Source organism: Balaenoptera ricei, chromosome 1 (genome assembly GCF_028023285.1).
Source record: "Balaenoptera ricei isolate mBalRic1 chromosome 1, mBalRic1.hap2, whole genome shotgun sequence".
Taxonomy (NCBI): domain Eukaryota; kingdom Metazoa; phylum Chordata; class Mammalia; order Artiodactyla; family Balaenopteridae; genus Balaenoptera; species Balaenoptera ricei.
Window position 1 is genome coordinate 88,326,848 of NC_082639.1, and position 13,632 is coordinate 88,340,479.

Genomic DNA, 13,632 nt, shown 5'->3' on the forward strand with positions numbered 1-13,632 from the left:
GTCAATTATACTGCAATAAAATTTTTTTAAAAAAAATAAATTGCTTTCATTGTAAAGAGGAAAAGCAGATTCTAGGGTGTTATCCTTAGGTAGATAACCTTGTCTGTCACTGTGAATATGTGGCCCTGTCTGTTCTTTTGCTAGAGAATTTAGTGATGAAGGTTAGTCACCTTATATTCACTAACCATTTATTTATTACATAAACAATATGCTATGATGTGCTAGACATCTCAGGGATACACAGATAACCCTTTCATTAACATTGCATGTTTGTCACCTAAAGACACATAGAAAATGTATTGTCTTACACTTTTGTGGCAGGAACACTTAATTCTTAAAATACTAATAGGTGAGGAATAATTCTTTGAAAAGCCTGTTTATGTCAAAAGGAAAAACAGGGGCATTACAAGAGTGGCAGAGGTCACTTAGTTATAAATAAGGAAAGGCCTGTGGCCAAATCAAGTTGCATTTTAAATTTGGGATAAGATCCCAGAGGTAAACAAAAATCAAACACTATAACAAGGGGCTACATTTGGGGTCTTAACTAGCTGCTTGGGGACAGAGTTTTTAACAGCTGTGCTTATGAACCCATGCTGATTTTGAGCCAAGAGATTTTTTTTTAAAGGAAATAAAGTGCTTTTGCCCCCTTGTTTCTACATTAGACCTGAGCTTACATTTGCATCAGATAGCTCACTATACTTTGTAGAGCTTATAGCTTCTAAGTAATTTTGATGCCACTGCAGTAAGTTGCTAGTGTCTGATAAAAGTTTTGCCTTTAGAATAAGTGATTTCATGTTTGTATCGGTTCTAGGGTAGGAAAAAATAAGTGGTACACTAAATAACTTGTGTAAACAATTCAGGTGTCGTCCAAGGGATGATAACAGGAATTAGAGGATTATGCAATGGTCTGGGACCAGCCCTTTATGGATTCATTTTCTACATATTCCATGTGGAACTTAAAGAACTGCCAATGACAGGAACAGACTTGGGAACAAACACAAGCCCACAGCACCACTTTGAACAGGTAATTATAAAATATAGTTCATTTGGCTGGATTGAAAGGTGATGTTTTTTGGTCACTAAAGCTTTTATTTGAGATTCTTAGATTGAATAAAAACACTTAAAACCAAAGCCTAAGGGACTATGTCCTCCCATATACGTACTTCTTTCATCTGAGGCTTCTGGAATGTGAGAGGTTCCCTGTATCAGGTCTGCCTTCTGTAGAAGAGTCAGTTAGGTGCTGGTAAACATCTTTGTTCACTTGCTCACTATACTCCCCTCCTTACAACTGAAAACATTAACAGCGGAACATTATTTTAGCCAATACAAACAACTCATTAGTTTCCTTGTATTTAGCAGAGTTCTACACTAATCTTCTAACCAGCTAAGACTACTTTTAAATAAAAAAGAATGTCTGTGGGCTCTACACAGGTAAAACTGGCAGTGCAAGTTTTTGCTAAGAATGAATGTGATTTGGGGCTAAAACACAGGGTCTATTTGATTCTTCTCATGGTAACAACATTATCTGTGTTTTCCTTACTTTCAGTCACTAGAGAATATAGTTATCTTTTTAACAAAGAAAATGGTAATTGATTCTGCTACTGTAGTTAATATTGTATGTTACTTGATTTTAATTGTGAGATCTCCCTGTTTTCCTCTTGAACTAACAAATTAAGTGAAGGTTCATAGAATGTGTTCAGATTTTATGCTGTAAATGACAATATATTTTTGCATGTATTTGTTTTAAAAAAATCTTTTGGCTGTTTCTTGGGTCAGCTGTTATCCCCCAGAATTTTACGTTAAGAGTGTGATAGTGTTTCTTTTCCCCTTGAAAAGGGAATGTTTTTTCTAACTGTGGCTTTAATGAAGAAAGAGAGGAGTCATTGGCTTATAATTCACAGCAATCAGTTACTACTAAAAGATAAGCAATTTCTTGTTATGAACAAAGAAGTCTTTGCAAAAATCCTAATTCTCTTTTTCTTCCTCAGAATTCCATCATCCCTGGCCCCCCCTTCCTCTTTGGAGCCTGTTCAGTGCTGCTGGCTCTGCTTGTTGCCTTGTTTATTCCGGAGCATACCAACTTAAGCTTAAGGCCCAGCAGCTGGAGAAAGCACTGCGGCAGCCACAGCCATCCTCATAGTGCGCAAGCGCCAGGAGAGGCCAAAGAACCTTTACTCCAGGACACAAATGTGTGACAACGAAATCAGGAAGACTTTTCTATCAGCACCCAGGTCTTAGTTTTCACCTATAGTTCTGGATGTACATTCCATTTCCATCTACAATGTACTTTTAAGATTGTCTTAAGAAATGTATCTGCATGAACTCCGTGGGAACTAAAGAAAAGAACTGGACAGTTTTCCAAAGATGTTACAATTTCTTTTGAAAAGAAACCTTTTGTTTATTAGCACCAGTTTCTTGCCACTAAGCTTTTTATTTTATTATACATCCTTTAATTAAAATTAAAAACTATATATGTAACTTCTTAGATACTAGCAATGTCTCTGCTACCATTTCCTTCAGGTGTTGAGCTTTAACTCTATTTATGCTGACTCGCAGTGAGACAGAGTAGATAGATAGTATAGTGTGGAACTGTTCATTTTAACATTGTAAAATCGTGAGTCAGATTTTAATATTGTAAAATCTTGGGTCAAATAATTCAAAGCCTTAATGCAGATGCACTAAAGTAAAGAAATGGTAAATGAACTGTTTGCATTTAAAAAAACAAAACTCTTAAGAAAACTATACTAAATCTGAATCATGTTTCAAGCTTGTCTGTAGTAATTTTATTTTAAACATTATTCACTACTGTTTTTGAAATGAGAAAATATCAGCCATTTAGAATTTAAATTGGGGTGTTTGGAGCCTGTAAATCTAAATGCTGGCTCGCATTTGTTCCCAGCTACTTATACCACTATTCTTTTAATGTTTGCATAATCGTAAGAACCTCAACACTTGAATACATAATCTAAAAATTATATAGTAAAGCTGGTAGCCTTGAAAATGTCAATGTGATATCTATATGTAGATAAATATATATAGTGGCCTTTCAGGACTGTCACAGTAACACTTTATTTACAGAGCTAATGTTTGTCCTAAATTTTCAGGACCCTAGAAGAGAGCTTTATACAATTACTGATGTGAATTTCTCTAAAGTGTATATTTTTGTGTCCAGTTATATTATTTAAAAAAGTGTTACTTTGTAAAAATTGTACATAAAGTATTGTATAGTTTACACTGTTTTCATCTTATGTGTGGTTACTGCTTAATGCTTTTTAAACTTGGAACATTCACTATGGTTAAATAAGGTCTTAAAAGAAATGTAAATATTCTGTTAATAAAATTAAATATTTTAATGATTTTTTTTTTAAAGAAAGTCTTGATCTGTGATTCCCTTATGAGGCCTGTTTTGGCTTTGTTACTATATTTTTTACAGTAACAAATCAAAGCATTATACCTTCCCCTTTTGAATCCATTTCATTTCCCTCAATAAAATACTGTTGTAGGAAGACAAAAGCAAAGAAATGAAAACTTAGTTCATAAATTAACTGTAAGAAGTACTTAATTTTCTAAGCATAGGTGTTGTAGGTCAGTCCTATGTTTGTTTGTTTTTACATACTGTTTACGTCAGATTCCCAAAATATTAATACTTTATTAACAAATCTCACAGTTACAGAAATACATTAAATGCAATATTTTGATTATTAACGCATGTACAACTGCACACAGCAAAACAATTTCAAATAAAAGTTTAAGAGGTAGAGCAAATAATTGGCACACTCGAAAGTCTGTGTATATACATTTAGTACCAAAAAGTCTTTAGCAAGTTGTTTGATATCAAAATGATCTCTATCCTATCTTTTGGGAGTTCTCCCAATTTTCCATGTGTGGATATGGAAAAGGATATCTATATTTAAAAAAAAAGAGCTACCTGTATGTCATGTATCCTATCCAAACCCTTGTCACAAAGTTTTATATTACATACTATTTACAGGAAAGATTCCAATATTGCCAGAAAGTTTCTTTCCAGATTATTAGTGCTTTCAAGTTATTATAACTGAGTATTCTTACTAATATAGTATATCTAAATGACAAAAATATATATATTAAAAAGTGACTACCTAATAACGGTTATTAAATTTTTTAGATAAGATCCCTAGTTTAAGACAGCTTGTGGTTGCCAGCAGTTTCAAAAGTATAAGGAAAGACTCAATAAATACTGTGGCTTCATAAAAAAAATTAGCAAATACTTTTTGTCTTCCCATGGAAGCCAATAACGTTAGCATGTCATCAATATCCTGAAATGTCTCTTTTCCTCATCTGTGTAATAAGGTCCTTGAAAATATTTTTTTTAAGTATCACATGAGCATTAGCAATCTCTTGCAAACAAATTGATTTAGAGTTTTCTTAAGAGAATGCTACTCTACTGGATGGTTGTCAGTAAGAAAACAAAATGCAACCCTGTGATTCTGGGTGAATTTTTTTAAATTACCTCATTTTTCCCAAGGAACAATTCTTACTTGAAACTTAATTATAGGGAGAGAAGAAAGTTGTAACTTCTAACATTATTCATTTTGCCTACTTTACTAATAAGCAAACATGAAAATGAACCTATTTTGATATAAACAAAATGAATATTCATGATGCTCTCAGGAAATATTTTGTGTAAGTACTAAGTTTTAAAACAAATATTCCACTAATACAGATTTAACTGTATAACAAACAAAACTCCAAATGAAGGAGAAAAACTGGATGACTGTAGACTTCCAGGAAGCATTAAAATCCATAAACTCTGCACCTCAAATGACTAAAAGCACTTTGTACCTAATCTGGTCATGTAATTAGACTGTCCAAGATTTTCTGTACAACAAATTTATCAAAATTACTTAACAGACTTATTCAAAAGATAATTTAAAGGTTTCAAGGAAAATATTTACTTGCTATGAAGAATTTATTCATTTAAGGTAATTTCAGGACTTTTCCCTTTACTGTAAATGTCATCAATAATACATCTCAAGAGATAATTATTTTCCCTTAAAATTCTCAGGTGGCAAATTTAAAACTTTTATTGTACTAATGAAAATGATAAAATGAATTGATAGCATTCTTTGGTTTCATACTAGTATATATATCTGAGCAGGTTTTAATTAATTGAGATATTGAATATGATTAGAATGTCCCTTACAAGGATCAACTCTTTCCTTAGAACATTTGAGAATTTCTAAGGATTAGTTTAATAAAATTCATACTATTATTCTACAAAACACCATGTTCCAAACTAAAAAGAATCTTCACCCATTCCCTAGTACAAAGTTGCCCCTCTAAACTGCATAAACAACAGCAGTACTTAAAGGATCCAAACAATCTAATACAGTAAGTAGCTCAAGTAAACTTTGAAACTTGCTTATTCAGAATTTGATCTGTGCTGTTTCTATATTAAAACCACGCTGAATTTCTAAAATTTCAATAAAAGTAAAAGATGACACTAGGATTAACTGTTTGGTAACTGCCCAGGGAAATATGCTGAAGATGTAGAAGGGAGCACTGCGGGTTTTGAAGATGTCTGTAATGCTAAAGTGCCGTCTTTTTGATGGTCTGCAAATGAGGACAAAAAAAGATTATCTGCATTCACGTAAGTCTTTATATAATACATTAAATTAAACCACAGTGTACAATCCATTTCAGAAATGTCTTCTCACCTGGATTATTAAATAGATTTTGGTTGAGCCCACGTAAAGGAATGCTGTCTTCCCTTTTCTTCAGATATTTGTATTCCAGCCCTAAATTTTCACCACTTGAAATGAAAATAGTAATTATTTACTTATTTTAACAAAGTCTTACTTTCTCTTCAGTAAAGTTTGAATGTTTAATCTATATACATACATATACTATGTATACAATGTTATATTTATACCTTTGTTCAAAACAAATCCCATTTTTCACTGAGTTCTTAAGCAAATAATTTATCTATTCATAAGCCAAAGTATACTTCTTCCCAGTAAAGAGTAAGTTATCTTTTTCCTTTGACCAAAAGCTCCTCAAAATTTTGTAATGATTCAAAGTTGTCATTATTAAACATTAATACACATTGTACAATAATGAATTCTGGTCAGATGAATACAAATATGAAATTTTGAAAAAACAAAGGAGAGGATATTTCTGTAGTTGTATTTTTCCTCTTTCAACCACGATATTCCTTCTTTCTAAATCTGTCCAGTATTAACAGTTTCTATATTAGTACACTTGCAAGAAGTAGTTCAGGGCTCTTGCAAAACAATGACATTTTATCTTTAAAATTAAATAATGGGCTTTTCCCAATTTTCAGAAAAGAATTAAGTGGGTGAATAGGTGTTTTTTCCAATTTAAAATTTTTTCTTTAACCGTTGCCACTTATTACTAGCTGACAACAAAACAACAAACCAATTCTAAACAAAAATCTCAAAATAGCTAAACAGTCCCAATTTTATGGACACATGATTATGTTTGATTTTGTACCACAAATATGATCTGTAAGTAAAATTGTTCTTAGTGTATATGATGGAGTTAAACATATAAGCATCATGGTGTTCTACCATTAATATGAATTCTAGGTGCTCTGCCACTTTAACAAATATGAGCTTAAATATAACAAGCACATACATTTCAGGACTTCAAAGAATTCTCACTTTTAAAAAACAGAGGCTCGGGGCTTCCCTGGTGGCACAGTGGTTGGGAATCCGCCTGCTAATGCAGGGGACACGGGTTCGAGCCCTGGTCTGGGAAGATCCCACACGCCGCGGAGCAACTAGGCCCGTGAGCCACAACTACTGAGCCTGCGTGTCTGGAGCCTGTGCTCCGCAACAAGAGAGGCCGCGATAGTGAGAGGCCCGCGCACCGCGATGAAGAGCGGCCCCCGCCTGCCAAGACTAGAGAAAGCCCTTGCACAGAAACGAAGACCCAACACAGCCATAAATAGATAAATAAATTTATAAAAAAAAAACAAAACGAAACAGAGGCTCATAAACATTAACTATTTTAATACTCGTCTTGGTACTAATTTTAGAGGAGCCAATGAATGAAGAGAGCTGGAATAAGACGCCTCTTTGAGCCATGACAGTAATTTTTTAGTTTGTAATATATTGGGGATGGTGATAGCTCATGATAATGAGTGCCAGCAGACAAGCCTTAAAGCAATTACATTTTAAGTAAATAAAGGAATAAGAAAACAGTATTACAAACATAAAGACTACCCAGAGAGACAAGTTTGCATCTATAAGTTGTTTACTCTAGCTACAACTCACTGATTCAGCAAACTTCAGTACATAAAACCTGCTTAAGATCTAAAAAAATAGGCAAAGAATCTCTGAGTAGGCAAAACAGAAGTCACAAATTGGCACTAAAGCTTATTTATGTTAGCTTGGCTAGGGGGCAACCTCACAAACCCTTTTACTCTTATTTACCCCAGAATTCTAACAGTTTAACCAGCTGATTTCTCAGTTTACTTTACACTGGAAGCAATTACTCAGAAAAACAAAGAGCTTCTAGAGACAGACACAGCCATACAGGAAAACAAAAGCAAAACAGCCAACTCTGAGGAATTTAAAAGATTTCTATCCATTTGCCCGAGAATATATGAAAGGGTGTTCTTCAGTTATGTAGGAAAATCCCTTTTAAAAAATTAAATTTTACTATATGTCTATCCTACAGTTTTAAAAAATATGAGAAACCTCTTTCTTACAGCTAAAAGGGACTAAGTCAAATCCCACTGATCAGCAACTTAAAACGTTACATAAATAAGTGGTCATAATAGCTTTCAAACACTGGTAAAAACTCCCTGACTTTCAAAATTACAAACATTAAATTTTATGTCAAGAGCTTACTTTTCCTTATCAGTTGAGCAAGGCATACTAACAGTTGTTCCTGATTGAACATCTCCTAGTGATGTACTTGGTTTTGTAAACTGCAAGTTAAACTGCACCTGTGAAGAGGGAAAACATGTAACTGAATTAGTGAGAACTGAGACAGTTCTATATGGAGATAGGTGGTTAAATTTTTTCTCTGATGAATATAGACCACAGAAGTTCAACCTATATTTTATAACACAAGCACATTTTATTGAGAAGATTTAATTTAAAAATCCTATTTCTCCTTGACAAAAAAGTTCCTGTCATATCAGCAAGATGAACAGCACAAATTATCTTAATTATTTTGAAACAAAAACATGAACACTAATACATTTAAATGTTATTTTTAATGCTAAAAGTAACCAAGTACCACAATGATGCATTTACCTCATGCATTCTGAGAATTCTTCCCTTTTCATGAACTTAAAGCCTGTCATATTTAAGGATTCTAAATGAGAGCTAGGAATTTGAATATTGAAATAGTCAAAAGTAATCCAAGAATCTATACAAAAGTCCAAACTAAAATATCAAGCATATAGGATGTAGTAGTTTACTGAAAGTAATAATGACTATGACTGAGGGGGTTTCATACCAGGAATGGGTTCTATGTTAGGAAGTCTATAAATATAAGTCACCATACTAATAAATCAAAGAAAAAAGGTATGACAACTCGCATGCAGAAAAAAGAAAGAAAGAAAAAAAGAGAAAAAGGCATGAGAAGATAAGAAATATCTATTTTTGGTAAAAAAAAAAAAAAAAAAAAATCCTAATAAAATAGGGAGAGATACTAGCTTAATAGGATAAAATTATAAATGAGAAAGGTATATGCTGCTGTCCTTGGCTATCAGGGTTCAATATTCTAAAGATATCAGATCATATTAAATACAAAGAGGATTTTTAAAAAGTGAGATAAGCTGATTTTCATATTCCTTATAGAAAAATAAACATGCAAGAGTGAAGCAAATTTAAAGAGTATAAGATATTAATACATAATATAGTTTCCAGCCACCAATAATTAGAAAACCAGACAAAATAAACAAAAAGAATGGTCCCAAAAACTGAACAACAAGTAGTACAGGACTGTGATCTCTAAGGAAAGTGTGATCCCTACAACTGACCCAGCTTTCTAATTAGAGGCACTTCCTGACTATAGGTACGGAGAAGGAACATAATTGCTAAATGGAGGAGATTAAAATCAGTTCAGGGAGGATGAGGTGCCTGGAGGCTGCAAGGAACAATTCTGAAGAAAAGTAAGCTATAAAGAGAACAAGCCCCAGAAATCTACACATGAATCCCCTTGAGTTTTTGCTGAGTACTAGGAACATGCATAGGGTAAAACTCCACAATGCTGGGCAAATAAAAATGGGAGTTTCAAGCTGAACAATTTCCAAGGTTCATAATCATGGAGACAAAGTGGACAGTCCTTGGTAATCATTTAGGGCATTCTGTGGGGAGCTTCATAACAGGGCTGAACTATCCCTTGAGTAAAAGCTACTTTAAATGCATCCTAGTAAAGCTAAAGAAAAAGGAGAAACAAACAAAAAAAACCTCAAAAAGGACCAGGGGATCCACAAGTAACTTAAATACCTGCCACCCTTTAAAGGAAGATAACAAAATCCAGATAATCAACAATGTAACATTAACAATGTTCCACATCCTATCAGGAATTATTAAAGGGACTTCCCTCGTGGTCCAGTAGTCAAGAATCTGCCTTCCAATGCAGGGGATGTGGGTTTGATCCCTGGTCGGGGAACTAAGATCTCACATGCCGTGGGGCAACTAAGCCCACGTGCCACAACTACTGAACCCACACACCTCAACTAGACAGCCTGCGCACCACAACGAAGAGCCCTCGCTTTCTGGAGCCCATGCACCGCAACGAAGATCCCACGTGCCACAGCTAAGACCCAAAGCAGCCAAAAATAAATAAATAAAATAAATATTTTAAAAAAAATTATTAGAAATGACAACAAGTAGGAAAACATGAGTCATACCAAGAAAAATCACTCAACAGAAACAGATCCAGAGATGATACAAATGATAGAATAAGGATGCACATGTTAAAACAATTATAACTATGAACAAGGATGTAATGGAAATCAAAAGTATGAGAAAAATGGAAGATATAAAAAAGAATGAAATGGAACTTCTAGAGATGATAAATTAAATATCTAAAATGAAAAGTTCTCACTAGACAGAATTAACAGCAAATTAAACAATGCAGAAGAAAAGATTAGTGAACTTTAAGAAAGCATTAGAATCTAATATATATAAAATGAAGCAAATAAATGAACAGACTCAATGGGACAATATCATGTGATCAACCATGAGTAACTGTAATACTAAAAGGAGATAACAAAAAAAGTGAAGAGGGACTTCCCTGGTGGCGCAGTGGTTAAGAATCCACCTGCCAATGCAGGGGACACGGGTTCGAGCCCTGGTCCAGGAAGATCCCACATGCTGCGGAGCAACGAAGCCCGTGCGCCACAACTACTGAGCCTGTGCTCTAGAGCCCGTGAGCCATAACTACTGAGCCTGCGTGCCACAACTACTGAGCCTGCGCTCTAGAGCCTGTGAGCCACAATTACTGAGCCTGTGTGCTGCAACTACTGAAGCCCGTGCACCTAGAGCCCGTGCTCCACAACAAGAGAAGCCACAGCAATGAGAACCCTGCACACCGCAACGAAGAGTAGCCCCCGCTCGCCCCAACTAGAGAAAACACGCAAGCAGCAACGAAGACCCAACACAGCAATAAATAAGTAAATAAATAAATAAGCAAATAAATACATACATACATACATACACACATACATAAATACACAACAGTTAAAAAAAAAAAAGTGAAGAAATAATGGCCAGGCCAGAAACTGTTCAATCCAGGCAACTATGGAATGATGGCTTCAATGCTGAAAGGAAAAAAGAAACTTGTCAACCTAGAATTCTAAATGCAGAGAAGATAAGGTCAAAATAAAAATGTTATGACACAGAAGCAGAAAGAATGAATTGCCCACAGACATGCACTATAAGAAATCTTAAAGAGCTGCACTGTAAGAAATCTTCATTACAGGAGAAAGGAAAATGATACCAGATGAAAATGTAGATCTACATAAAGGAATAGAGTTGTGTAAATAGTAAGTATATGGGTAAAAGGACTTTTTCCTCCCTGTTTAATTTATTTAAAAGATATATGACTGTTTAAAAAAAAAAGTGGGATTTATAACAAATGCAGAAGTAAAATTTTGACAATAGTTAGCAGGACAGGAATGAGGAAATGGAATTATTGTAAGGTTCTTACATTATATGGAAAGTAGTATACAATTTTGAAGATAGATTATGATAAGGTGAAGATGTATACTGTAAACTCTAGAGCAAAAAAAAAATAAAGCCAATAAGTAGAGACAAAATAGAATGCAAAATAAAATCAGCAATTAATTGAAAAGTCAGGATTAAAGTAGAAAAGAGGGACAAAGAACAGATGGGATATATAGAATACAAACAGCAAGATGATAAAACGTATCAGTATATACATTAAATTTTAAATTGTTAAAGACAATGTCAGAATGGATGAAAATATAAGAGTCAGGTATAGAATATCTAAAAGAAATCCAGTTTAAATATAAAGATACAGATTGGTAAAAGTAAAAGGACAGAAAGTGATACATCATGTAAACGCTAAGAAAGCCAGAGTACAATATTAATATCAAGGTATAGTCTTCTTTCTGCTCTGAGAAATGAAAGAACAAATTCCTAAGGGTCAAAGAGAGTAAGGAAAATCCCCCTTCTTTCACAGTTCTTATCTGCCCCAACCCTCAGTCAATTCAGTGGAAACAGAAGCGACAGGGGTTATGATGATAACAGCAGTGGCCAAGCAGGCACCTAAAACTCTGAAAGAGGGGAATCACACCCTCTGACCAGAGGTGCTGTGGTCTCAGAAGCATGATACAAATTCTCATTATGTTTTTTCTTTCTCTGTCCTCCCAATGTTTGGCACCAGACACAGACACAATTGCAGGAACTGTGTCTTAGACCAAGGGAATTTAGGTCCATGATTTCTAGCCAGTTTTCAGGAAGGAGGACTCAGGGGATTCTGAAATCTGGAGGGAAATCACAGAGAGAAAGGAACTCAAGAAAGAGATCCTATAAAAGCTGTATATGAACTATTGGGTTCTATTCTAAGCTGGACATGCAAGATCTGACCATAGTCACCATACCAAAGGCTCTGAGAACTCAACTATGGAGTAAACCACCACCCAGGTCACAGAACAGGCACTAGATGGTGCACACATAGACAGATACAAATAACATGGGCTAACTCTTTAAGGACTGAACTGACACAGAAACCACAGCCTACAAACGGTAAGTCAGAATTTGCAATTTGAACCTAACAAAACTATTTGCTACAAAAAAAAAATTTTTTTAATTAAAAAAAAGTTTTAAATTCACATTCTCCTTAGGATTTAAACAACATCTAGAGTCTCATAACATTCAATACTGGATCCAGACAGAATCCAAAATCACTCAACAAAGAACCAGGAAAATCTAAGTAATTTGCAAGGCAAAAAACAAGCCAACAGATGTCAACTCCAAGATGGCAAAGATAATGGAATTATCAGAAAGGCAGTTAAAAGTATCTATTATAACCATGTTCTAAGAAGTAAAAGTGAATACTCTTGAAACAAATGTAAAGAAAAAGTCTCAGTAAAAAAAAAAAATAGAACGTAAAAAAGAAACAAATGGAAATTTAAGAACTGAAAACATTCACTGGATGGACTCTATAGCATTAAACTGTAAGATCAATCAATAGAAATTATCATATCTGAAAAACAGAGAAAAAAGAAAGGAAGAAGAGAGCCTCACAGACCTATGGGAAAACAGACATGGTCTAACATTCATGTTGCCTGAGTACCAGAAGGATGGGGGAAGAGTGTAGGGCAGAAAACATTTTTAAGAAATAATGGTTGAACACTTCCAAAATTTGGTAAAAGGTATCAACTTAGAGATTCAAGAAACCTAGCAAATCCCAAAAAGGATACAAAGAAATTCATGCCTAGACACATCATCAGACTCCTGAAAACTAAAGGAAAAGAATAAAACTTGAAAGCAGCCTGAGAAAAAGGATGCATTTTATATATAGTTGAACAACAGTTGGAATTTACTTCAGATTTCTCATCAGAAATCACGGAAGTCTGAGGGAAGTAGAATATTTTTAAAGTGCTTAAGGAAAAAAAACTATAAATACAGAATTCTATGTCCAGAGAAAATATCATTCAGGAATGAAGGTGAAAGAAGCGTGTTTCCAAGAAGAAGAAAAACAAAGAAACTTCTGTGCCAGAAAACCTCCTCTAAAACAAAAGCTAAATAATATTTTATTATTCAGGGAAGTGATATCATGGAAAACATGGAATACCAGGAATAATGGAAGAGCAACAGAAATGGTAAACAGGGATAAATATAATGGACCATGCTTCTCCACTCAAGTGTTTTACACATATGTATATTTGTTAATAGCAAAAATTACAGCACTGTCTGATAGTTTCCAATGTATAGCTGTAATACATATGACATACCAAAACAAAGGGGTAAAGGTAAATGGACTATACGGTAGTAACGTATTTATATTCCACTTGAAGTGGTAAAATATTAATTCTATACATACTGCGAAAAGCTAACTATGTTTATTATGATGCCTGGAGCAACCACTAAAAAAAAAAAGTGTACAAAGAGATATAATTAAAAAACACACCAGAAGAAC

The 13,632-nt window shown here is 34.2% G+C and overlaps 2 protein-coding genes across 3 annotated transcripts in view; one reads left to right on the top strand and one right to left on the bottom strand.

Annotated features, from left to right (window-relative positions):
* The window catches only part of MFSD14A (major facilitator superfamily domain containing 14A), a 37,779-nt gene extending 34,406 nt beyond the window's left edge, over positions 1-3,373 (top strand). For both annotated transcript variants that reach the window (XM_059926859.1, XM_059926867.1), the window contains 2 exons: positions 861-1,024; positions 1,989-3,373. In XM_059926859.1, the coding sequence (XP_059782842.1) occupies positions 861-1,024; positions 1,989-2,195 (371 nt within the window). In that variant the 3' untranslated portion in view covers positions 2,196-3,373. The remainder of the gene's footprint in view (positions 1-860; positions 1,025-1,988) is intronic.
* A 1,754-nt stretch (positions 3,374-5,127) lies between these two features.
* SASS6 (SAS-6 centriolar assembly protein) overlaps positions 5,128-13,632 on the bottom strand; it is a 51,987-nt gene continuing 43,482 nt past the window's right edge. Inside the window, exons 15-17 of the mRNA XM_059926927.1 lie at positions 7,857-7,954; positions 5,697-5,791; positions 5,128-5,592 (exon numbers count right to left, since the gene is read on the bottom strand). Of these exons, the coding sequence (XP_059782910.1) occupies positions 5,489-5,592; positions 5,697-5,791; positions 7,857-7,954 (297 nt within the window). The 3' untranslated portion in view covers positions 5,128-5,488. The remainder of the gene's footprint in view (positions 5,593-5,696; positions 5,792-7,856; positions 7,955-13,632) is intronic.